General features: G+C 35.0%; 1 protein-coding gene across 1 annotated transcript in view; it reads right to left on the reverse strand.

Annotated features, from left to right (window-relative positions):
* The window catches only part of LOC137394022 (uncharacterized), a 39,416-nt gene that overhangs the window by 4,222 nt on the left and 11,917 nt on the right, over nucleotides 1-23,277 (reverse strand). Inside the window, exons 9-27 of the mRNA XM_068080737.1 lie at nucleotides 21,506-21,644; nucleotides 20,179-20,340; nucleotides 19,288-19,440; nucleotides 18,141-18,247; nucleotides 15,764-15,908; nucleotides 14,488-14,702; nucleotides 13,233-13,402; nucleotides 12,511-12,637; nucleotides 10,977-11,128; nucleotides 9,265-9,412; nucleotides 8,383-8,533; nucleotides 6,944-7,006; nucleotides 5,784-5,902; nucleotides 4,008-4,173; nucleotides 2,573-2,680; nucleotides 2,268-2,411; nucleotides 2,014-2,108; nucleotides 1,447-1,670; nucleotides 1,085-1,218 (exon numbers count right to left, since the gene is read on the reverse strand). Of these exons, the coding sequence (XP_067936838.1) occupies nucleotides 1,085-1,218; nucleotides 1,447-1,670; nucleotides 2,014-2,108; nucleotides 2,268-2,411; nucleotides 2,573-2,680; nucleotides 4,008-4,173; nucleotides 5,784-5,902; nucleotides 6,944-7,006; nucleotides 8,383-8,533; nucleotides 9,265-9,412; nucleotides 10,977-11,128; nucleotides 12,511-12,637; nucleotides 13,233-13,402; nucleotides 14,488-14,702; nucleotides 15,764-15,908; nucleotides 18,141-18,247; nucleotides 19,288-19,440; nucleotides 20,179-20,340; nucleotides 21,506-21,644 (2,722 nt within the window). The remainder of the gene's footprint in view (nucleotides 1-1,084; nucleotides 1,219-1,446; nucleotides 1,671-2,013; nucleotides 2,109-2,267; nucleotides 2,412-2,572; nucleotides 2,681-4,007; nucleotides 4,174-5,783; nucleotides 5,903-6,943; nucleotides 7,007-8,382; nucleotides 8,534-9,264; nucleotides 9,413-10,976; nucleotides 11,129-12,510; nucleotides 12,638-13,232; nucleotides 13,403-14,487; nucleotides 14,703-15,763; nucleotides 15,909-18,140; nucleotides 18,248-19,287; nucleotides 19,441-20,178; nucleotides 20,341-21,505; nucleotides 21,645-23,277) is intronic.

The following is a 23,277-nucleotide window of genomic DNA, read 5'->3' on the forward strand; positions in this document are numbered from 1 at the left end:
TTTTACACATAATAATATTGTGAGTCACCTATTAGCAATATCAAATCCTTTGGTGATTTTTGGGAATCATGAAGCTTTTGATGTCAGATAAAAACATAGTCTTCAAAACACCACTTTATTAGTATTTGTAAAATCACTAGTTTGCCTGTATATTATACTGCTAGCAGAATGCCCGGCGTTGCATGGGTATTAAAAGCAGCTTATAAACAGTGGCAGGTAATGTAGTTGCCAATGGCTAATTTTAGTAAGCTAGTATCCGTATTGCTAAACTTACTAATAAGAACTGTGAGAGCAAGCTTTAGTGACGTTGCGCATAACGTAAACCCACTATGTGTATTTTAACCCAGGTAATGACTCATATTGCTAAGTGAATCTATTGCAGACCTTGTTGCTCAGTGGGTGAGCAGGATGCCTTATGAACGGGAAGTTTTCAGACCAAATCTTTTGTGATACAGATTTTTCATTGCTAGATTTGAATAGCTATAGTTAGTCAGACAACGAACGATGACAACTTTGAAAATCATAGATGAAGAGGAAATGATGATGGGTCATCGTAAATTGATGAAAATCGAGCAAAGATTTCTCTCTTGATATTGTAATGCAGCTCATATCTTTCATAGAGTAATGCAACTCATTTCAACTACCCTCTTTTAGTTTTTCCCAACATTTGATTTGAAAGTCTGTGTTACTTATACCATACTGTTGGCTACCATATAGGAGATCAACATCGACACAACACTGTAACTGAACACATCATAGAGTAGAAAACTCAAACTTGAGATGAGCTGATTGTATAGGGTGGTTATGAGCTGATTGTATAAGGTAGTTATGAGCTGATTGTATAAGGTAGTTATGAGCTGATTGTATAGGGTAGTTATGAGCTGATTGTATAAGGTAGTTATGAGCTGATTGTATAGGGTAGTTATGAGCTGATTGTATAAGGTAGTTATGAGCTGATTGTATAAGGTAGTTATGAGCTGATTGTATAGGGTAGTTATGAGCTGATTGTATAAGGTAGTTATGAGCTGATTGTATAGAGTAGTTATGAGCTGATTGTATAAGATAGTTATAGATGGAGACTCACAGCATAAAATGATGACTCATCGGCATCTGACCAGAGGGTGACAATTTCCCCAGCCGCAGCGATTGAAGCATTACGTTTTGACTCGTCACTTTCTCTCCATCTTCTAAGGAGGGCGTATCTGAGCCAGAGAGTAACTACAACCATTCGGTACTATAATGTCCACTATTTTCACGTTGCTAGACAAACTCATCCTGCTACGTTAGTTCTATGATGTACCGCGAAGCACCTTACCTCATTACTGGCATCAACCGGATTGCTAACAAAAAGCAACTTTCACAAGTGCAGTATAGAGAGGCCAGTAATTTTGACCTTGACAGCCAGTGGCACACAAGGACCATTGGCAGGTGTCTATTTACACTAACCTGCTCTTTGCTGCATTGAAGCGTTGAGCTCAGTTTCGAGTCTCTTGAAGTCTGACTCCCCTAGAACCTGCCCTGAGTTGAGTTGTCCCCACACCACTAGTTCACTGGGATTTATGATCTGTACACCCAAGTCCCTCACAATGCTCGGAGCCAGAGCTGTAGAAAAGTCCTGACCTCTACTAGCAATCCGCTCTACTGCTTCAGAATTGTCATCTCTACCTAAACTGTTAATAAAAACTGCATAAATCACTGCCTTATAACAACTTGAATACAAATTATGCTATTTCACTAGTTTGTACACTTAGAACAGAATAAAGAGCCTGTATACTATACTGTTACATATAATTGATAATAAGCAATTATCAATTCAGGCGCTGTTTGACCTTATTTTAAAGACTTGCCCACGCTTAGATAGCATATTGACTTTCAGAGCGGCAGGCTTCAAACTATCAAACACCCATGCATACCTCTTGCATTTGAAATAGAGCTTATAATCACAAAAACGTGGAAATAACTGAAATATGAAGTGTTAACCGTACGCATGGTCATATTTCTCCCCATAACTACCTGTAAAAGAAATCTGATACGTCCATCCAAGCACTCTTGAATGCCTCCACTCTTGAGCTTTGTATGGCATTAAAATCTTCCACCAACATATTTTTCTAAAAATAAAACATTCTTTAAATACTAACCATTGTGAAATGAAACAAATTATGCATATGATATGATGTACATGCAGTACACTAGTATTCATATAGAATACGCAAAACTACTAGGAGGATAGACTAAACAACTAGAGGCTAGAGAAGGTCATGACTTACTGCGCTGGCCTTTCGTGAGCTGTCAAGTTGAGGATCAACGTAGATTTCTGAGGCCTGCATGGCCAATGCGGCTATCTTTGACTCATCAGAGCAGGTGTCATCTTCGCCGAGCACTTCTGGTGCCTCAACATCTCCTCTATTCACCTGATCATGCATGACAAAAATATAGTTTTAACATATGCATTCAGATAGCTTTGACTTGCAATGGTAATAAGTGTATTTCCATAACGCAATGTATAATAAATGTATATGGATGTGACACACACATTGTCATAGATGTAACCGTGTTATATTTGAGATCTCACCCCAGGTATCATGCTTGTGTAGATTTGTGATGCATACGCGTATGATCCTGGTTTCTCTTTGTCTCTGAAGGTCATGTACAAGTCATTTGCTGCTGTGAATTTTCCCATCTGTTCAAGGCAAGAATCATTAGTGTTATATATATGCATAGAGGTACAGTAGTTTAGGTTTATGATAGATTTCTGGATAAAGTTACAGTTTCACTAACTACAGTAAATACTCCTATAATGTTAACCTCTTACAAGACATATTCCACTTAAAGTTAAGAATTTATGTTATGTTTTTGCTTTTTATTACATAACAAATTCCGTATAGGATAAACTGTCAAGTCAGTACAAGTTCTCAAATGCGATTTTAATGGAAAAGAGCCGCATAGTTCGCTTTAAAAATACTGTTTTTTTCTTGCTGCATTTGGGTATAGGGTACTATTATATATCTTTACTATATATAATAGTACCCTGGTAGTCTAGTGTGTAGTGAGAGATCATCAGGAGTGTCGATAAAGCACAGAGTATAAGTAGGTGCACAACTATTCAGAAATATTTTAAGGAGGTCGATTGGTACCGATGTTGGAGTGTTGGTCTACAAAGCTGAATGTCACAAATCAGGGTCTCGTTAAAATCAATCTTTTACCATCTAACCTCTTACCTTGGCTTTGGAAAAACGAACAGACAGACACAGCTTTTACGATAGTAAATAAATATATTTGTGTCATTTAGAAAATTTTTACTTGTAGCATAGGCCTTGCTGATTTAAAAATAAAAAAAATTGATTTAAATTGACATTGAAGGTGTGCACTCCCCTTAACGTAAAATTACTGTACTCATGAACTCTAAACCAAGTGAAGCTGATCAGAAAAAAGAAAGACTTACTGGTACAAATCAATAATACTACAGTTACTGTGTAGTCATTAAATTAAAAAGCTCGGTCTAATTTTTTCTATTTTCAAGGGTCAAAGGGGTGAGTTTGAGAAAGTCTTGGAACAGATTAGGCAATTTACATGTACTTGCCATGTACTTACAATTTACATGTTATACGGTTCGTATAACGTAACATCCATAAAATGCCTATGCTCTCGGAACATATTATTGATGCAGTAGAAGCATATACTATATATTTATACAGTCACATTTTACAACAGTAAACGATACTAAATAGCTAGCAGAGTGTATTTCGTAGTGGTGTAAATTAAATGATACAAAGCATGCTAAGCCTACTATGCTGAAAGGATTTAATAAGCAAGTTTTGGGCTCACATTCCTACATTGTTACAAATGCCTTCAACATTAGTATAATTCTCTTACTATGTCTACATGATTGAAATATGTGTAATAAAAAGACCTGTTCGCTGTGCTTGTCAGTGTGAACACCAGACTAATGTCAATGAAATTTGTAGATATGTGACAAGAGAGATAATCCACACAAACTACAGTGATACCTGGAGTAGAGCAAAATGCTTGAGCTGCATGATAAACTGTTGATCATCAGAGTCTTCATTGCTGCCGATATAATCCATCTGAGAAGAGTCACTACTAATAGAGTCAGCATGTACAATAACTTCCTCCCAGTTTCCTTGCAGATACAGTCTAAATATCTCAAACACTCTGAAAAAAAAAACAAACTTAGTGATGACTTCATATGAATACTTTTCTATGGTACAGTCATACCTCGACATACGAATACTTTTCTATGGTACAGTCATACCTTGACATACGAATACTTTTATATAGTACAGTCATACCTCGACATACGAATACTTTTCCATGGTACAGTCATACCTCGACATACGAATACTTTTCTATGGTACAGTCATACCTCGACATACAAATACTTTTCTATGGTACAGTCATACCTTGACATACAAATACTTTTCTATGGTACAGTCATACCTCGACATACGAATACTTTTCTATGGTACAGTCATACCTCGACATACGAATACTTTTCTATGGTACAGTCATACCTCGACATACAAATACTTTTCTATGGTACAGTCATACCTCGACATACAAATACTTTTCCATGGTAGTCATACCTCGACATACAAATGTCTAACTTCTGAGAGAATTTTGAGATACGAGACAACTTTGAGATATAAACATGCAGATGGTTCTCAATGCAGTCACTCGGTGGCCGAGTATGTGAGAGGTCACTTGAGTGCGTAGAGCGGGGTTAAGACGAGAGTGAGTTAAAGAGCAAGACAAAAAGAGCCAAACAAGAAAAAAAAATGACAAAACCGAAAATGAAAACAAACTTAGACTCACGTTTGTGTAACGACAGATTAAGACATATTTTAAAGCTAAATTCATTTAAATTAAAATTAAAGTTCATGTTATGTTACTTAGGGTTACAAAAATGTAGCATACTGAATGTATTGTCGTCAATTCTCTCTCACAACGGCGTTGGTGGCTGCAGTCTCGCTTATATATTACATTTATTACTTATTGACAATAATTTAATTTCAAATTGAAATGTTTTTTTAACTTATGCCATACAATATGCCATGTCTTGAAGGTAAGAACTCCATACAGCACTGTGCATAATAATGTTACATTTTATTACAAATCATAACAACTAGATTCGTTACTTCGTGAGCGTAGGTGGTGAATTACAATAACCAAAATAATTGTGAGAATAATTTTTCCATTATAATATCCTGTTTTTAGATGATAGGAATATACTTAGTTATTTTATATAAAAAGAATTGATTTGGAAAAAAAATTGACACACGCACGCAGTTCCGGAATGCATTAAGCTGGTATGTTGAGATATGACTGTAGCCGCACAAAAAATATAACCTTGATATTCAAATAACTAGCGAGGAATGGCAAGCTGTGCAGCTGCAGAAATACGACTGAAAGCAAAAAAATTTTTGTCTTGCTAAAAACTAAAAAATAGTTGAGTGATAGAAACTTTTAGTTCTCATATCTGCTTAATATTAAATGGCCAAACATAAAGATTATGATTGGGCGTTGAATAGCTTGGTTTTTGCCGATTATTAATGTAAACACTGTTTTTATGACAAGTCTCATTAAAATGTTTGTTTTCTAAAATGAGATGAGATTGTACAAAGCACAAATATTCACACCACACCCTGGTACACAAATACCGGTGTTCAAACCATGCAAGTTAACCAGATGAACCCTCTCATTTTCAGACTCAATAAACTGTTCGATCAGTAATGCTGCTGTGATGCGAGTGAAATCGTGTTTACCTTGGCATGATTGATCCGGGTGAGATTAGTCGCAGTTCTGCAATATCATCTGCTGACCCGAGAACATCTTGACTGATTTTATAAATGTAATCGGCAGCAATGGTTGGATCAGAGATTTCCTGAAATGCCCAAGATAATACTAGTAGGTTAGTAGCACTACATCTTACAGGGCTGTCAATATCATGGAAGTGAAACTAAAGACAATTCGACCAACATACAAAAAGCACTGATATTGTTTGTAAGGGTTGAAAGGAGCTGTATGAAAAATGATCTGACACAAAATTGTAGTATATTTTATCGCAAAGTTTTGGTATTTTTTATCATTTGTGATTGTTTTGGATGTTTGAAGTGATCTGACTGCCAGGATGTTTCAAGATTAAAATTGACCAAACTTGATCTTGGTTAAAATGATGAGATCAAGCGAAAATGCGATTATGACGTCCATAATTACAAAGAGACAGGCAAAGTAGAACTTCAACACAATAGCCAATACCAACTATAGCAACTAGGGGCGTCATTTTGCACGTATTTTTTTTCTAAGCATTTGAACCAAGATCAAGTTTTATCGATTGTAATCTTGAAACATCCTGGCAGTCAGATCACCTCAAACATAAAAAAAATCGCAAATGATAAGAAATACCAATACCTTCTGATAAAATCAACTAAGATTTTGTGTAAGTCCATCTTTAACTACATGAGAGTGCTAGAGAAACATTATTGCATGACTAATATAATTTTATTTTTGAACATTTTTAAATGCATCCAATTTTTAAGCTTTGGTTATAATTTTTACGGGACACAATGTTTAACCATGTTTAACATACATGAAAAGGAGACACAAAGTCTCAGTGAGAAATAGAAAACACAGTATGCACTCTGAACCTGAATCTGGTTTGTAACGTATTATAACAGTCACTAACACAACACAAAACTGTCCATATTAAAAATGAAGAGCATAGCGCAAAAACTCAAGTTATTTTGCGCAAAAACTATTGCATCGATCAGGTGTAAAGAATTCTGCAGCATATACAATGACTGGCACAACTTTAACCAATCAAATCTCATCCTATAACTCAGAGCCCAATACAGCAGACAAACAAGAACTAACCATTCTTATCAAGTTCTAACTAGCCTATTATTAAAATGTTTTGATAACCAACCTCTCCATTGAGCCTCGCCTTCAGATAGGAAACTAGGCTATCATCCATAGTCTCTAGAATGTCCTGCAATAAGACAGAATATTGTGTTACTATAGAAAAGGTTTCATCATATCATCTGAAGTTATATACAATCTAGAATGTACTTTGATATTCTACATAGTAGCAGCTTTAGGACTGAGCAGAACTTAGTGGAGTGCTCAATGTTCGGGGATAGAGCAGCAGCCTTGTTATCACTTAACGTGCCCGCTGCTACTGGTAGAGTTGATAAATTATGAAAAATCAAGCTATACAGCTGTAATCCCTTAAAGCTTGTTATAATGGTACGCACAGCGATTGATATAACTTCAGCTATGACCACGATAAACATTCAATGATGAACAAAAAACTTGGCGTTTAACTTTAGTGACGTTCTGTGGAATTTGAAAAAATTCATTTTTATAATTTGATTTTTATTTTGGAAATAGAGTGTGTACACCGTGCTTTTACTCTCAGTTGTGATTAACAATCTTCCTTTACACTTGAAGTTTCTATAAAAGTACTATACTTAAATACGGTGAAAATATGTTTTTATGATCACTGCGTATTACTTGAGTTCCAAAGAGTGTAAATGATACAGAGTACATATTCACGAGGAACACAAATTCAGCCAATAAAATCATACATCCAATTGAGAGCGTTTGTAATTATGGAGTACAAATGAAGTTAAATACACTTTATATTATCGACAATACATTTTATGTACTATTAGAAAAAAGATAAACAAGGAAATATATTAACTATTTATCTATGAACACTTTATTTAGTGATAGTAACAAGAAAAAGTTGCTGTACATGATGGACTGACTTGAGCAAAATGAAGCGATTCCAATATAAGATATTATGTTCCTAAACAATGTGCGTCTCAATAAGCTGTTTAGAGGTAACAACCATGTACAGATGCATAAAGCTCTTTTATATATCTATATATTTATAGAACTCTGACCTTATAATTTTGCTTAAAATTAGTTGCACTGAGGAACTAATATAGGCAGTAACTGGAGTGCTTCAAAAAGGAATGCTTTGAGTGGGTCTTGAACTCATGACAGTGAGCTTGGTAGATTGACTTCTACCAACTGAGCTAATTGACTACCTTCCAAAATGGTAGAATAATCTTTACTATAATAAGAGTGAAGTTCAGTGATGTTAAAGATATCTCGTGAGGGAAGAGATATAAGACCAGACTCACTACGGCGTATTTAATATGCAAATGTAGGTCAACTTCAAGCAACTCCAGAATTAATTAGCAAGCATTTTAAACAACCCTGATTACTTACTGATGTAAAGCACAAACCATAAAACTCCATATTTTAAAATTTCACCATAGGGTTGACAGTTTTATCTCTTGAAAGCATGTGCCTTTTAATGGAGCTCAGATTGTGAATAGCAACGGTCAAACTCACATTGAAGTCACTCGTAGCATCAACCCGGCTGCCATTTATCGTGTTCTTGATTGCGTTGAACAGGTTCGCTTCGAACTCAGTCTTCTTCATTGATCCAGCTTCACTTAGTAATTCCAGCGCCTCCATATTTGCAGAGGAGCAGCCAACATTGCTGTAAACAGTTCAGTGATATAATAAAAACCTGGAGAAGCATAGCAAAAGGCTTGCAGGAAGAAAAAAACAAGAGTGACAGAGAACAGCTGTTATGCATCTAATCTAGGTGACAGTTTAAAAGTGAGAGTTAAACTGTCACTAAGAAACTATAAGCTGAAAGTCAGTTTACAAAACTGACCTTCAGTTTACAAAACTAGGCCGTAACTAGTAAAAACTGTACCAGCTTTTACAAAATAGCAGTTTTTAAGACAAAACTACTAGTTTGCTAGTACAGTTTTTTGTACTAGAAACTGTAAAATAAGGATCAGCTTGACAATTTTGAAAAAAATAAACTTTTTAAAGATTGTTGCTGCACAAACAATGGCTCTGTGATCTTAGATGGACGTGTCTGAGTCTTGTGGTAAAGGAACCTCAATGAGATGCAGAGATGCAATTTAAGGTTGGAGGTCATACCTGTCACCACCATGCAGTGATTGCCTTTGGGAGTTGAACCGAACCTGTTGTTGGCAGGTCAGGCATTCTAAACCCTTAGACCACAGCTGCTCTCAACATATCACAATATCTAAAAGTACTTTATTACAACTCAGAGCACCTACTTCTACATCTATTCCTTACTGTAGACTATGATAGCTTAATATCCAAATTCAAACTTGGATAAACAAGGTTGATAATGTGGTGCCGATTTTCTAGAGCTTTCAAAGCTAACCCATAGAAACTTAGGCTACTCACGAGATTAGCTGCGCCCTGAGGATCATGGGCAAAGTCATGAGTGGATCTAGCTCGCTTGCTTTCTCAAACTTATCCTCGGCAAAAGCCATCAGTCCATTGCTCATAGCCTTGGCACCAAGAAGCAGCTGAGAGTAGGCATTAGTTGATTCTGAAAGAAATAAAATAAATTTGTTGTTAGAGTAAAATGATGTTTTAGTGGAGGGTCTGGTGCTTTTTGGGGCTGATGCTTTGACGCTCATGTTTTAGTTATATTTTTACGGTGCTAAGGCTTTTGGCCTCATACAGTTTAGCACTGAAATAAAAGAGTGATTTTGTAGCAGAACAAAGAATAGATATCATACTTATTATTATTGCAATGTAGGAATTTAAGTAAACTAGGAAATTATTCAAAGCTTTATTTTGACAATGAAGCAAACTACAATGCAATATTTAAAATTCGTTTGTCAGTTCTCACAAACTCTAAAATACAAACTCGTTCAAAAACTACAGAGCTGCAAACTACAATACTATGTTTAAAACCAGCAAACCTAAACTAAACTTTTAAAAATGATTTCAGTAATAATTATAATCGGCCAGTAATGATAAGCAGTACCAAATCGTGAGATGTTAAATAATTTGGATCCCAGTAAAATTTAGTTGATACCAAAAAATCAGCGCCGATGAACCAGTGACACATCTAAGTTAATTGTATGGACAGAGATACTTCAAACTATGGGCTTACAAATAATGTTTAGTTGAAGCCTGAGATCCTACAAACCTTATTGTCCTTCAATTTGAATATTGAAATTATTTCATATCGAGGTCAAAACTGCTTGATGCTATTTTTTTCAATTTCTGTGTTCTTAGAAAGCTACAGTCTGGATGACTTGAAAATTGGAAAGTTTTCACTTAATCCATAAGATTTTAGCATCACTAGGGACTTTTCAAAGAAGTTTACCTTGCTAGTTCCATCAGAACCACATTTGATGAATGTATGTGCCATTAATGCTTGGCTCAGTGTATAGAACAGTTTGATGTTTATAGCATTGTAGAAACTGGTGATTATATGGTCTCAACAAATAGCAAGCTATCTTACTATCTAATAACCGATGGAACTCTCGATCGAACTAGACAGCTCTCGATGCCATTGTTAAAATTATAAAATTCGTCAATGCTATACAGACAATAAAATCTTGTGAGATGTAACTTTGCTAAGGCGGGTGTTAAATGGGTACACCAAATTTTATACAATCAACACATTAACAGGTGCTGATAGCTTGATGATCAGTGCCTGATGAGGCACAAGCACACAATTTCTAGAAAATAGAAATTTCCATTTAAATACAGTAAAATAGTCAGTACGATTGAGATGCCAATTTTTCCAATAACAAAATGCCATTTCATCTGACAAGATGAAATTTTTTCAACAAGAATGTTCATGTCTCAAAGCACCTCAGTCTTGCGTGAAATAACTGGAATAAATTAACTGCATTTTGGGACAAGGGATGACAACCCTAAAGATCTAAAGCATCGAAGCATATTCTAAAAAGCTTTGTAAGTCTAAAATTGAAAGGCCAAGAAAAGCAATTGTTTTCAAATTTATGAAAAACTTTTAAAACCGTTTGGCTGATAAAGCCTCTATGACAAAGGACTATAAAACATTGTTTAGCAATTGCATGCCAGCACTAGGAATCTAAAAATAAACAATAGAACAGCGAACGGGTATGACATACGTTCTGGACACTCGGGTACATCATAGTGAACTTCATCTTCCACACTCAATCTCTTAGCAGGGTCAACCTCATCATAAGTTTCACTGTGCAATAAGCAGCGCTTGAAGCCAAATGTGAATGACTTGCACTCGAATGCTCTCTCAAAGAGGCACCTATCAATAGAATGTTGTTTGAGAGTTTTAATATAATTCCATCAGGATAAAGTAGGTAACAACAAGCAACCATAAGCTAAAGGCTACACAAACAGATGCATGCTTCTAGTACTTGAAGGGTTGAAGCTCAGCCTGAGATCCAAAGATTCCTAAACTTACATATACATGGAACTAAAAAAACATGCAATTTACGAGACTGGTTGATCCAAGGCATAGAGCCTGATTTGAATATTAAATTGAGACGATTAATGCTATTCAGCTTTAGGCATCATTCTCATAAAACATTATTATTATTGTTATTATTATTATTATTGCTATGGTTACTGATATCAGCTGCATTACTAGTGCTATTATCATAATTATATCATTATTAATATATTCATTATTAGTATTTATTATTACCTTTTAATTTTTTTAATTTTGTATATTCACCTCAAAATTTCTACCTTTCATTAATGCAATGTTGAACTCACCCAGGGTTACAAGTAAAACTGCCATTCACTGTAGCAAAGAGCGCTGGTATCAAGTGAATGACAGTATTGACAATCAGTTCACTGTAAAACTATTCCATGTGAACTGATTAGAATAACTAACATGTTTGATATTTCGACACTTTAATATTTCTAATATGATTTTGACTTTGATATTGTAAATCATTAGACGCTGACACAAGCTAAGCCGATAACCAAACAGTCTAACCACAACAGCAAGTACTTGCTTGCAAATCAACAGTTCCTCACTCTATATCACCAACAGAGCTGACTTTCAGATCATTATCATGCTAGTCAACTACTTCCTTCATTTAAAGATAAACTTGAGCAATTCTTTTGTAGATTTTATCCTGAAGTATCGGTATTTTTCTGTAATTTGCAATTGTTTTCGATGTTTGAGGTTATTTGATTGCCAGGATGCTTCTAAACTAAAATCGATTAACCGTGATTGCTTATAAAAACATACAAAAGAAAAATATGTGTGAAATGATGTCACTAGTTGTTATCGTTGATATAGCTGATATCTGCTATTGCATTGCTAGTTGAAGCGTTGCAAGCCTCTATTCTGTCGATCGCTTTGCAATCGTGGATGTTATGTTATAATCACACTTTCGATTGATCTGAGCATTTTATTCGCGATCAAATTTTATCGATTTCCCTCTAAAAACAACCTGGCAATCAGATCACCTCAAACATCAAAAACAATTGCAAATGATAGCAAAATATCAATACTTCAGGATAAAATCTACGAAAATTTGGTGTGTGTTCATCTTTAATGAGTTGTTTTACCTTTAGTTTTAGCAGTCCACCAACAAAAGCCTCGTATTAGATGTTGCGAAAGATTCTCAACTACATTCTTGTAAACTTTTTATGTAACTTTAGTAAATGTACCTGAGCTGACAAGAAAATGCATTTGTTGATTGATAGCTGACAGTCTTATTAGAATACATGGAAGTCTTTTCTTTTTTAAGCCAATCATCTGTTGAAGACATCCAGCGATAAGCTGTGCAAGGCTCCACTGCAATGATAAAATGATGCTACAAGCTTACACATAGTGCTTTACTTCCACTAGCAATGTTAGCAATAGCCTGGTTGATGATCAAATATTAAACCTTAGGTTCTTAGTCTACACTTAAAATATCATTACTGTAGAAGAAAAAATGACTATGCATAGTAGAATTTTCCCAAAGCATTTGAGTAATCGAACCATGCTTCTGCATGCAGGTGCTTGGTACAGTCTGGTAGTGATATCAGTTCAACTGACAAAGTTAAACTTAGTTTAAATAGAATAAAAATGCTCTTGTTTTTTTTTAAATATAAAACTTTCCAAAGGATTTTTGAAAAGTCTGGCCAGGTTCACCAGGTAAATGAATCAATAAAAATAATCGTAAAGTGTAGATAACTCCAACATTGAATTAGCTAGCCTGAAATAACAAGACATTCAGGTTTAAACTGGACACATAAAGAAGTATTGGCTACATTTATTCTCTTGTTAAGTTACAAAGTGGTTGAGGAAGCCCACTTGAACTGAAAGAAGTGTTTGGCATGTAATTACCATAGTTACCAGTATATGGCTTATGGACAAGAGTTGATAACTCAGTACTAAAACTAACTCGGTGTGACTTGGGGCATCCAATTCCAGGTCTTGTCAAGTTGTTCAGCAGCATTCATATCTTCACTGTCATATGTTAGAGTAGAAGGAATTTCACTCGGTATAGGCTCCAACTCTTCTATAGTCACTGGTACATCAAACCTCTCTATGGCAGCCTTGGCTATCTTTAGCCTTCATACACAAATAACCCAGCTACATGTTTAACCTAACAAAGGTTAGAGCAAGTTTATTTACTTTATTTTAAAAAATTTGTTTTTTTCTTTTTATCTTCACACTTTGGGGCCTTATACTACAGTGTAGGAATTTCTGACGCTATACTTTTTGGCGTGAGACTTTTTAGCACTGCTATTTTTATTTAAAAGAAATTATTTATGCTTATACACAGTTAATAAAACTCTGATAGTAATAAAAAAATACAAAAGAAAGCATTATTTCATTCATGAAACTGCACAGACAATACCTTTTTCTTCCAAATACATAAAAAAAATGCTCGTAAGCCACATCTTTTGTTTCTTGTTCGAATCACTAAAATCTGATTGAAGGGTCTCGTGAACCCCAACTGTCAAACATGTAAATGTAGCTGCTATGTAGCAAAGTTTCTCTTCCACTTTTACTTAAAATTTGTTGAGCCACAAGTCATAGCAAAAAAAGGATAAATTCTGAATTTGTAACATGCATCAAAACGTTTGAGCAAAAGTCCCATTTCCTCCATACCAATGCTAATGCTGTATGTTTCTACTTGATACAGCTGCTGCTGCCCGGTTTTCCTGGATACTCCAGTAAATGATGAAACTAATTAAAAGATTTTGACAAACAAAAATATTACAAACATTACTTAATTAGCCTGAGGGTCCAACTACAAACTCCTATTAATACTGCATACTAAAAGCTTAGTGTAAAACAGCTTTTAAAACAACTTAAGACAACAATTTAGAACAAAAGAAAACATGATGATGCAAAAAATCAACAAAAGTTGGCAAGCATCTGTACCAAACTAGACATAACTGTAAATTATAATACATACAGATTATTACTAGTGTTACTATTACTAAAGTAGCAGCTGTAATTCTGTCATCTTACCACTATCTCATCACCTTGAACACGTTCTGCTTTGATTTGGTTTGATTCTTACCACTGTCAATTTGATGGTGGATTTCCCTACACTAAACCCAGTTAGCTAGATATATATTATTACTAGGTATATCTATTGTAGATGAATTAGACAGTACAATGTAGATGTATATATGTCATCTTACCATTCTATTTCAGCATCTTGAACACGTTCTGCTGCCTCTTCCAGTGTTTTCTCAGCGGCCTCAATATCTCCAAGAGAGAGTTGGATAGTAGCTACTAGGTTCAGTTTACTCGGAGTATTCGGAGGCCAAGAATCTTTAATCATATCTGCTATACCCTCGAGGCCTTTCGGGATGCTTAGGGATGGACCCGTCACACCAAGAGGTGCAGGAGAATTCTGGTAACAACATAGCGACACATAATATAGGCCTATCACAACTGCAGGAAGTTCATGACAGAATTGTTTCTACAATCAGCTGAAAATGAGCTGAACGTACTTAATGGTTTACAGTAGAATGAGGAAATGAGTGATGGAAATAGTTCTACGATTAAACTTTTACACCAAATTTACTATCAACAAATAAGAATGCATTTATATATAGCGATATGCTACATTTATTTAAAACTTATGTGAAAAAATTTGAACCAACTGACAGCCAATAAGATGATTATTTTAGTGGTACAAAACAACATATCATCGATCATTCCTAAAAATGAAAAGATTCAAAAAGAAAAAGAATTGCTAATTCTGTTAACTTTTGCTTAAGCCAATAGGAAATTGGTTTTGTTGATTGATTCTGTTTGGTAGCAACATCCAAACGTATCACAAAAGTTTCTAGGTGCCTTAGGTAGAGAGAAGCATTTTATTTTATAAAATCTTTACTATAATAGCAACATTTGACAAATCTCTGAAAACATTTTGTGTAATTCTACATGTAGTAGCAATAAATTACCATTAAAATTTAAACCAAACGACTAGTCATGGTTCTCCAGATACATAAACCATATATCTGCATTAGCGAGACACCTCTAAACCATATACACTGTGTAGATAGACTGGAGTCTATGGAGGTTTTAGGAGGAAAAATGGAAACTGAAAGTTTGATGATTGGTGCATTTGTGAAAACAGGGCTCATGAGAAGTCAGTTAGATAAGGTAAGTACAGCTGATTGTAACATGTGTATTTCGTAATGACCACAAGATTGACCTTCTGAACTTAAATGTTCCACAACTTCCAAAAAAACAATCTTTTTGAAACTTAGACTCACTTATAAATAAAAAGCTAAAAACATTTTTGTGACAACATGGTAAATGTCAATCAATATGTGTGTCAGTAATAAGTGAGACTATTAGATCAGCTACACTGACGATATGATTGGTAAGATATACAAAGTACTTAAGAAGAAAGTTCAGAACAAAACCATTTCAGATAATTCTAGTAGAGAGTAAAATATATACCACAGCAAGTTTGAAAGCAGCATATCCAATCATCTCCCAAACATCCTGTACGACGTATGTGGCATCAACCCGAGTTAGAAGAGTTAGGGCCTGCGCCAAGAAACCTGAGTTTCCCAGAACTTCCTCCTGTCCTCCACTCTGCATCCTAAAGGCATAAACAGTCTCCTGCTAGTAAACATAGCCACTAGAATAGATGTAACCAACAACTGTAAGTCATAAATTAACATAGACAGTGAGAGTATTACACATGGAGATGGAATCTACATAATTGGTTATATGGTTGTCTGTAAGTTTTCTCAATTCACAACACATGATTAGCCTTCGCACCCAGTGGTCGCACTTTATATGGAAAACTCATAGCTCAGAAAAAATTCATAGCTTGGAAAACGGCATGCTTGAAGGGAGTTAGCTATTGAATTATAAAGGATTCCAATATGTCGGAAATGTTTTAGTCAAAGATACTAGGTACTAGAGGTGGAACGAGACACGAGACGTCTCGAGTATCGACCTGTCTCGTCTCGTATCGGTCTCGTCTCGACTTAACTATAGCCAAACTCGAGACAGGAAATAGAACTAAAGCGCCTGCGTACGGTTGTTAAAACATGGCTTTTTGCGGTAGCAACAACTCCATATATTGTTATGGATTGCGGGCAACTGCCTTTACAGTTACACCCGGTCCGTTACTACCTGTTGCTATTGATTATGTTGTCCACAGTCTAATCATGTAGTCCGGACAACGGCCCTGTTATATTTTAGTTCGGTTCTGCGTCCTTAAAACAGATACCGGGTCGTATCTAATTACTCTTCGGATAATCCAATTTGTTAAATTAAGGGTAAAATGTCTGTATTTTATCGTATCGTGTCTAAATACCAACCGCCCTTCATAAAATTCGGGCCTCTTTTACGTATATACTACCAATCGCGGGTAAAACTTGTCCGGACACGGAGAAACGAACGAAAGGCGGTGTCGACCATAGTCCGTGTTCGGTTAACAATGACGTTTTGTTAGCTCAATATAATAATATACATGTGCATGTATACAGTAATTAATATAATTTCATGAGTACAATTTAAATATAATTCACATACTACAGTTTATTCACAAACAAAACTTAACATTAATGAAACGATAAGAATGAAAGTGTTATCGTGTGTTCTTTTAGTTGCGGTATTTCTTTGTAGAGCGACGGCTATCGGTTTCATTACACATTACATTAAAAAGTAAGAATTATTCAATAGATGGTAAAAATATACATGTACAAAGCAATATGTTTATAATAATTATGATCAATCAAGCTCAAAATTCTTAGAATATATAACTTCGGTATTTTAGAGCTGTTTGTGTCACTTTTGTTTACAAAAACTACATGCGTATCACTATTAAAATGTTGTATTTAGATCGTTTACACTAGGTGAAAATTCAATTTAAAAATAGTTTTATTAATTTTATATATACCAAGTAGCTAGTACTTGTGTAGTGAAATCATCACCAAATGCTCATTATTTTACTGTCTCGAGTCTCGAATTTTTACAAGACGGTGTCTCGAGTCTCGTCTCGAACTTGAAAAACCTGTCTCGTTCCGCCTCTACTAGATACAAGGTGATTATACTGATACAAGGTACAACTTGATTATTTCTTATCTGAAAACAAGTCAACAAAAGAACTATTATATAGATTAACAATCAAATCTTATGTAAAAAGTACTTTGACAATAAAATAACTTACATGTATGTTTCCATGATTACAATCAGTTGGTAGTATAAGTGAATTATTTTTTGGGGCTACCAAATGACTTGGAAAGTGCTTTTGTCTGTTAATGAATTGTAATATTTAAACTGTTTTTATGGTATGAATGAAGTTTTTTTGCAATATTGGTGCTATTTTACTGCAAAGACTTTTATGCTTGCACTTCAACCTCAAAGAAGCATATATTCCTCTAGATATGATATTATCGGTGATGATGGTAACACATGCATCAGTTTTTAAAATAAGGCAGCTGAGGATTGCCTCTGCACACGACCACTCACTATTATGCACTTTCTATATTTCTCTGCTAATGATTGTTGTTTAGGCCAGAACAAGCAGTGAATTTGCTGCTACCAAAAACTCGCTTACTAAGAAAAAGGAATCACAAGCCTATGAACATAAATTTTTCACAGAAAGGAGGTCATAACAACTAGAGAGGGCCTTAAAATGAAAATAGTACCTAAGGCTTGTGGATAAAAAACAACACACCTTATAGAGTTGCTAAAACCAATCAGATTAAATAGCAAGTTGCGGTATCAGATTGGAACAAAATCAGATTTGAGCAGAAAAGCCAATTAAGGTCTGTTGAAAATGTCAAACACCCTCATAAAAGAAGAAATAAGTACTTACAGGTAATATTCAGCGTGTAGAAGGTTGAGGTTGTAGTTGACAGTTGCGGTGTAGTTAGGGTCAAAGCTTGGGGAGTCATCACGCAGCATTTCCCATTTATCAACCAGCTGCCACAGCAAATAACACTTACATGTAAGTAACAGTAAGGAGGTTTTAGCAATAAAATAAACTATATTTAAACATTTGAGTATCTCAATCATGCCTGGTAATAAAATAAACTATATTTAAACATTTGAGTATCTCAATCATGCCTGTATAGCGTTTTATTGGCATTTCAATCATTAACAAAGTTATGTTTTTAGTTACATGCCAAAAAAATCAAAATACAAAAATCAGGAATTATCGAGTTGAACAACATCGTTTTAAAAGTTGGTAATCTCATAGTATTGAAGAGTTGGGATAACAGAAAGTTTATAAACTGAAACATATGATGATGGATGTAATATTTTAGTGTGACAAAATAGAAAAGGATGTGTTTCATATGTGTGGAAGAATAAATACTATTCTGCTATACATTATGCTACGCACGCACACACATACACGCAAGTACGCACACACGCGTGCACACGCGCGCACGCGCACACACACACGCACACACAATATTAGTTATCCTCATACTGTATTCTTGAAGTGAGTAGTAAGTCTTTAACATGCCTTAATTGAACTGGACTGCTGCTGTTTAGCTTAGCTCAGCAAGCAGATATAGAGTATTGACTCATCTCACTATTGATTCAACGAAAACTTATTCTTGTTACAGAATTCCTTAGTTTTATAATATATAATCGATAAAATGCTTGCAAAACTAGAAACATTCGACGCTTCCGGTTTTGGCCTTGCATTAACCGTGCAATTTAATTTTGTGGTTTGAATTGAAGGTTTGAAATTCATTTGCTTTACAAATAGCTAGTCAACGGTCAAAGGACATTTATACACAGGGTCATGTGACCATCTAAAAGTTTTAAAACTTGGTTGTTTCACAAAATGCAGGCTATCAGTCACAGGGTCTTTTTACTTTAAGGGTCATATGCTCGTCTACTTTACAACACCAGAAGCCAACTCAGGAGCACAGGCTACAAGGCACAAAGTACCACTTACTTACACCTGCAAGCTTATTAATTCAAAACGCTGCAGTATAAAATCTACTCACTGTTTGGTAATTCACATAAGATCCATTGCGTATCTGTTGAGTAACCAAGTACTGCCTGTTCATGTACTGAGAAAGTTTGTTTGTAGTAAATAAGCCTTCACTAGCGTCAATGGCTGTGACATCATCTATCGACTTTGTCTCCATTGTTCTTAACTGAAAAAGACCAGTAGCCAAAATCATATTGATTAAGTTATAGCCTTAGGATTATGAAAACTCTTAACAACGTTCAGGTCTGCATACAGACATGTAGGCAAAGTGGGAACAACAGCTACAACTGATATAACGACATGTTCACACAAAATATCAGACTTAGCAAGCAAATTAATAAACTACACAATATAACAGTAGGAATAGGAGCACTACAGAATTTTACAAACTAGGCACAATATATTTCATTGTTCATTTTCAGAGGCATCTAAAGAGTGGAAGAGAACAGATAAATTTATCAAATAGGGATGTGTTTGGAAAAGCATTGCCAATGATAAAGGTCGACCTCACGTAGGTCATTATGAGTTTATAAAACTGATTTAACAAAAGGTCCTGGATTTCGCTGCGTAATACTTGTTTTTCAAAAAGAAATCAAGACAATTCACAACTACATCTTACTGCGAATTACCAATTTTACATACCCTATTGGAGAAATGAATAAGATAAAATCACTATACTGACCATAGCTTCACTCTCAGTGAAAGCTAACTACATGCTCATCAGAGAAATGAATAAAATAGAATCACTATACTAACCATAGCTGGGCTCTCAGTGAGAGCTAACTACATGCTCATCAAATAAATGAATAGAATAGAATCACTATACTAACCATAGCTGGGCTCTCAGTGAAAGCTAACTACATGCTCATCAGAGAAATGAATAAAATAGAATCACTATACTGACCATAGCTGAGCTCTCAGTGAAAGCAAACTGAAAGTATCTGTTAGAGCGTTGTCTATAGAGAAGTGCCCTAAATGCACCTCGGGTATCGACATCATACATTGCATCCTCCGCCTCCCTCTCTACTGCCATTTCAATAATCTGGGCACCTTGTAAGTAATTCACCTGTAAGGCAATAAGAAAGAAAGTTATTACAAGAAACGTGTTGGCTACAGATATGCAATTATTGCGCACAACATTCTAAACCTGTCTTTGAAAAATGTGGTTTAATAGAAACATAATTATGTCTGCTGAAGTTCTAGCCTCTGTTCAGGAGCAAGGTTTTTAAAAGACATATACATCTCAATTGGTTAAAGGTTGACTGGCAACAAAATTCACATTACAGTTATTTGGTATCAAAAGATTCACCATGTCTTAGCCTGTTGTGTTGTAGATGCCAAATACGTGGAAATGTGATTACAAGCTCTTAAAAGCTCAAAAACGAAAAGCCGCCATAGATTGGAATCTCTTCATTTATCTGACGTAGTCATTACAGTTTGGTTATCGTCGTGTCACGTGATGTTTTCACATGAATTGAAAGGCCAATAAAAAGCTCAATATAAAACTTATCGTAGCACTAGTTTATGACAAACACTTCGGGTTTTACCGAAGACCCCGTATCAAATATAGATGCTCGCTACTTTACAGTTTTGTTTCGGCTTGGACTCATCGTCAAGTCGTAATCTGATCATGTGACCCAATACTTGGCAAATAATTTTTGCAGCACTTTTCGATTATCACAGGTAACCAACAGGCTCGTCATGATTATCAGACAATAATATGTACTCCTTCGAGCTAAGGTTAAAAAGTTTAACGATTTTTTATGGTAAGTTTTAAGATATCAGTGCTAAAAGTGACAGCATTACAATGACGATAAAATAGACGCGTAAGAACAATAGACATGGTTTTATTGAATGGGTAAAGTATATTTGTGAAAATATTTCAACGAATGAGATTGCATGAAAGTGTAAACAGAAACCATCCTGTAACAACTACGTCCCATTTGAGCCGTTTTGGAAAGCGAATCCAAACAATGGCGGTCTTGTGTGGCTGCGATTAACTGTTCATTTTTGAGCTTTCAAGAGCTTGTAATCACATTTCCACATATTTGGCACTTACAACACAACAGAGTAAGACATGATGAATCTTATGCTACCAAATAACTGTAATGTGAATTTTGTTGCAAGTCAACCTTTAAGATAATAATCACCAGTTTTTCAACAAAACAAACAGACATAAATGATAGAGGTTGAGACAGTGAAATGCATGTGATAGCAATCTATAGTCATACATAGAGGTTGCTCGAGTGACTCAGTGAGTAGACTGTAAACTTGATCTGGAGATACTTCTCGATGGTGATGACTTGGAGTGACAGCTGGTAGGGCAGGTTAATAAGGGTCTTGTTTGTTAATGCTAGTACATCATCTGGCCTACACAAATAACGAATGAACACATCACATCGTATGTAAAATGAATAATAGTGTTGTTTTTTAGTGTTTCCATATGGTTGTCAAAAACATTTGTAAAGATTACAAAGGTTAGGAATAGAATTGCTCTTGAGTGAATTAGATAAAGCAACTATTTAAGACTCAACACACTTAAAAACTAAATAGATACTATTCTTAAACAGATTGCTTTGAAGTGCTCCAAGCACCAGATCACCAGTGAGCCACAATATTAGTAAAATCTTACATTGAGCACCTCAAGTAAATTACAGGAGTTGTCTATACAAATAGTATGAAAACTACTCGTAATCTGCATGTTGTTTGTTGCTGGTTGGTGCTGATAAAAACTGAGCTAGTGTTGAAATTTTTAGCCTGTGACACACAACACAACCGTAAACCATGAAAATTTCATTAATACTTTTAAAGTTTTATGCCGAGTTTCACAGTGAAATTTACATTAGGGGTCACTTAATTATTTAAAAAGAAATATAAATTTCTTAGCTCCACTAGTAGCTCTGAGCTGTGTTATTATTTAATTCTTTATCCTCACTATTGGTACTACTCCTCTGTGCAACACACAAACTCACACACTGGATTCTCAAATCGGTTAAAAAATTTAATATTTTGCACCAAGTTTGTCAGCGAAAATAAGTATCTTGTGCAGATTGAGTTGATAAAGTTAGTTGTTTGAGGATTACAGTTAAGTTATAGTCTTCTAGCTTTTTGTAACATTTTGTGCAAGGTAAAATTTGTCAAGTGTTGCTTAAGTATTTTTAATAGAAATGCAGATTTTGGTGGCACTTGATCTGTTAAGTTTTTACGTTACGCTGTAACTGAATAAAATTTTCTATTTGAACGAGATTTTCAACTAGAAGGTTATGGCAACAATGCTTTATAAACTAAATAACAGCAAGGTACCACTTCTTTCTTGCATAGAATGACCCACTGGTGCATTCGCTTGAAGGCAATCATTATGACTGCTTGCTTGTGGAGTGCTCAAAATTATTTTGCTTTACATGGCAAGCTTAACGACATGCTCCAATCTAGTCTTCCCTAACAATTTATATAACAATGGTAAAACATCCACATTAACAAACAAATATTGATAAGGTTATGTAAATCATCTTAAAATTATACAGCAGTAATTATACAAATTATTGCATCTTTTGCAGTATGATACATTTCTTCTTGTTTGTAGTTTATCAGGCTGACTATTGTCTAGTTAGAGCAAAAGATCAAAGGCGACAATGACATCAAGAGTTGTCTGTTAGCAGGTACAACAAAAGAAATTGTTAGTTAGATCAATACCTTAGATGTCACAATTTAGGAGTTGATGATATTTACTAATTGTTGTTGTTTTATGTGTAATCCTTATTGCTAATAGGTTTCTACAATCTTGCAAAAAATACTTTTTAAATGTAAACCTCACAGGATGAAAAGAGATAAATTAGTAATTTCAAGTACATATCAAATAGCTGTCTCTGACATCATGGCTGACAATTACAAGCACCTTCTAAAAGAGCAATAGTTTCAGCAGAATATTTTGTTAAGAATGTTTCTGAGCGTAGTAAAAAGAAATCATAAACACAAAACTAAATATGAACACATAAGATTTGAA

The sequence above is a fragment of the Watersipora subatra genome, chromosome 4 (genome assembly GCF_963576615.1).
Source record: "Watersipora subatra chromosome 4, tzWatSuba1.1, whole genome shotgun sequence".
Taxonomy (NCBI): domain Eukaryota; kingdom Metazoa; phylum Bryozoa; class Gymnolaemata; order Cheilostomatida; family Watersiporidae; genus Watersipora; species Watersipora subatra.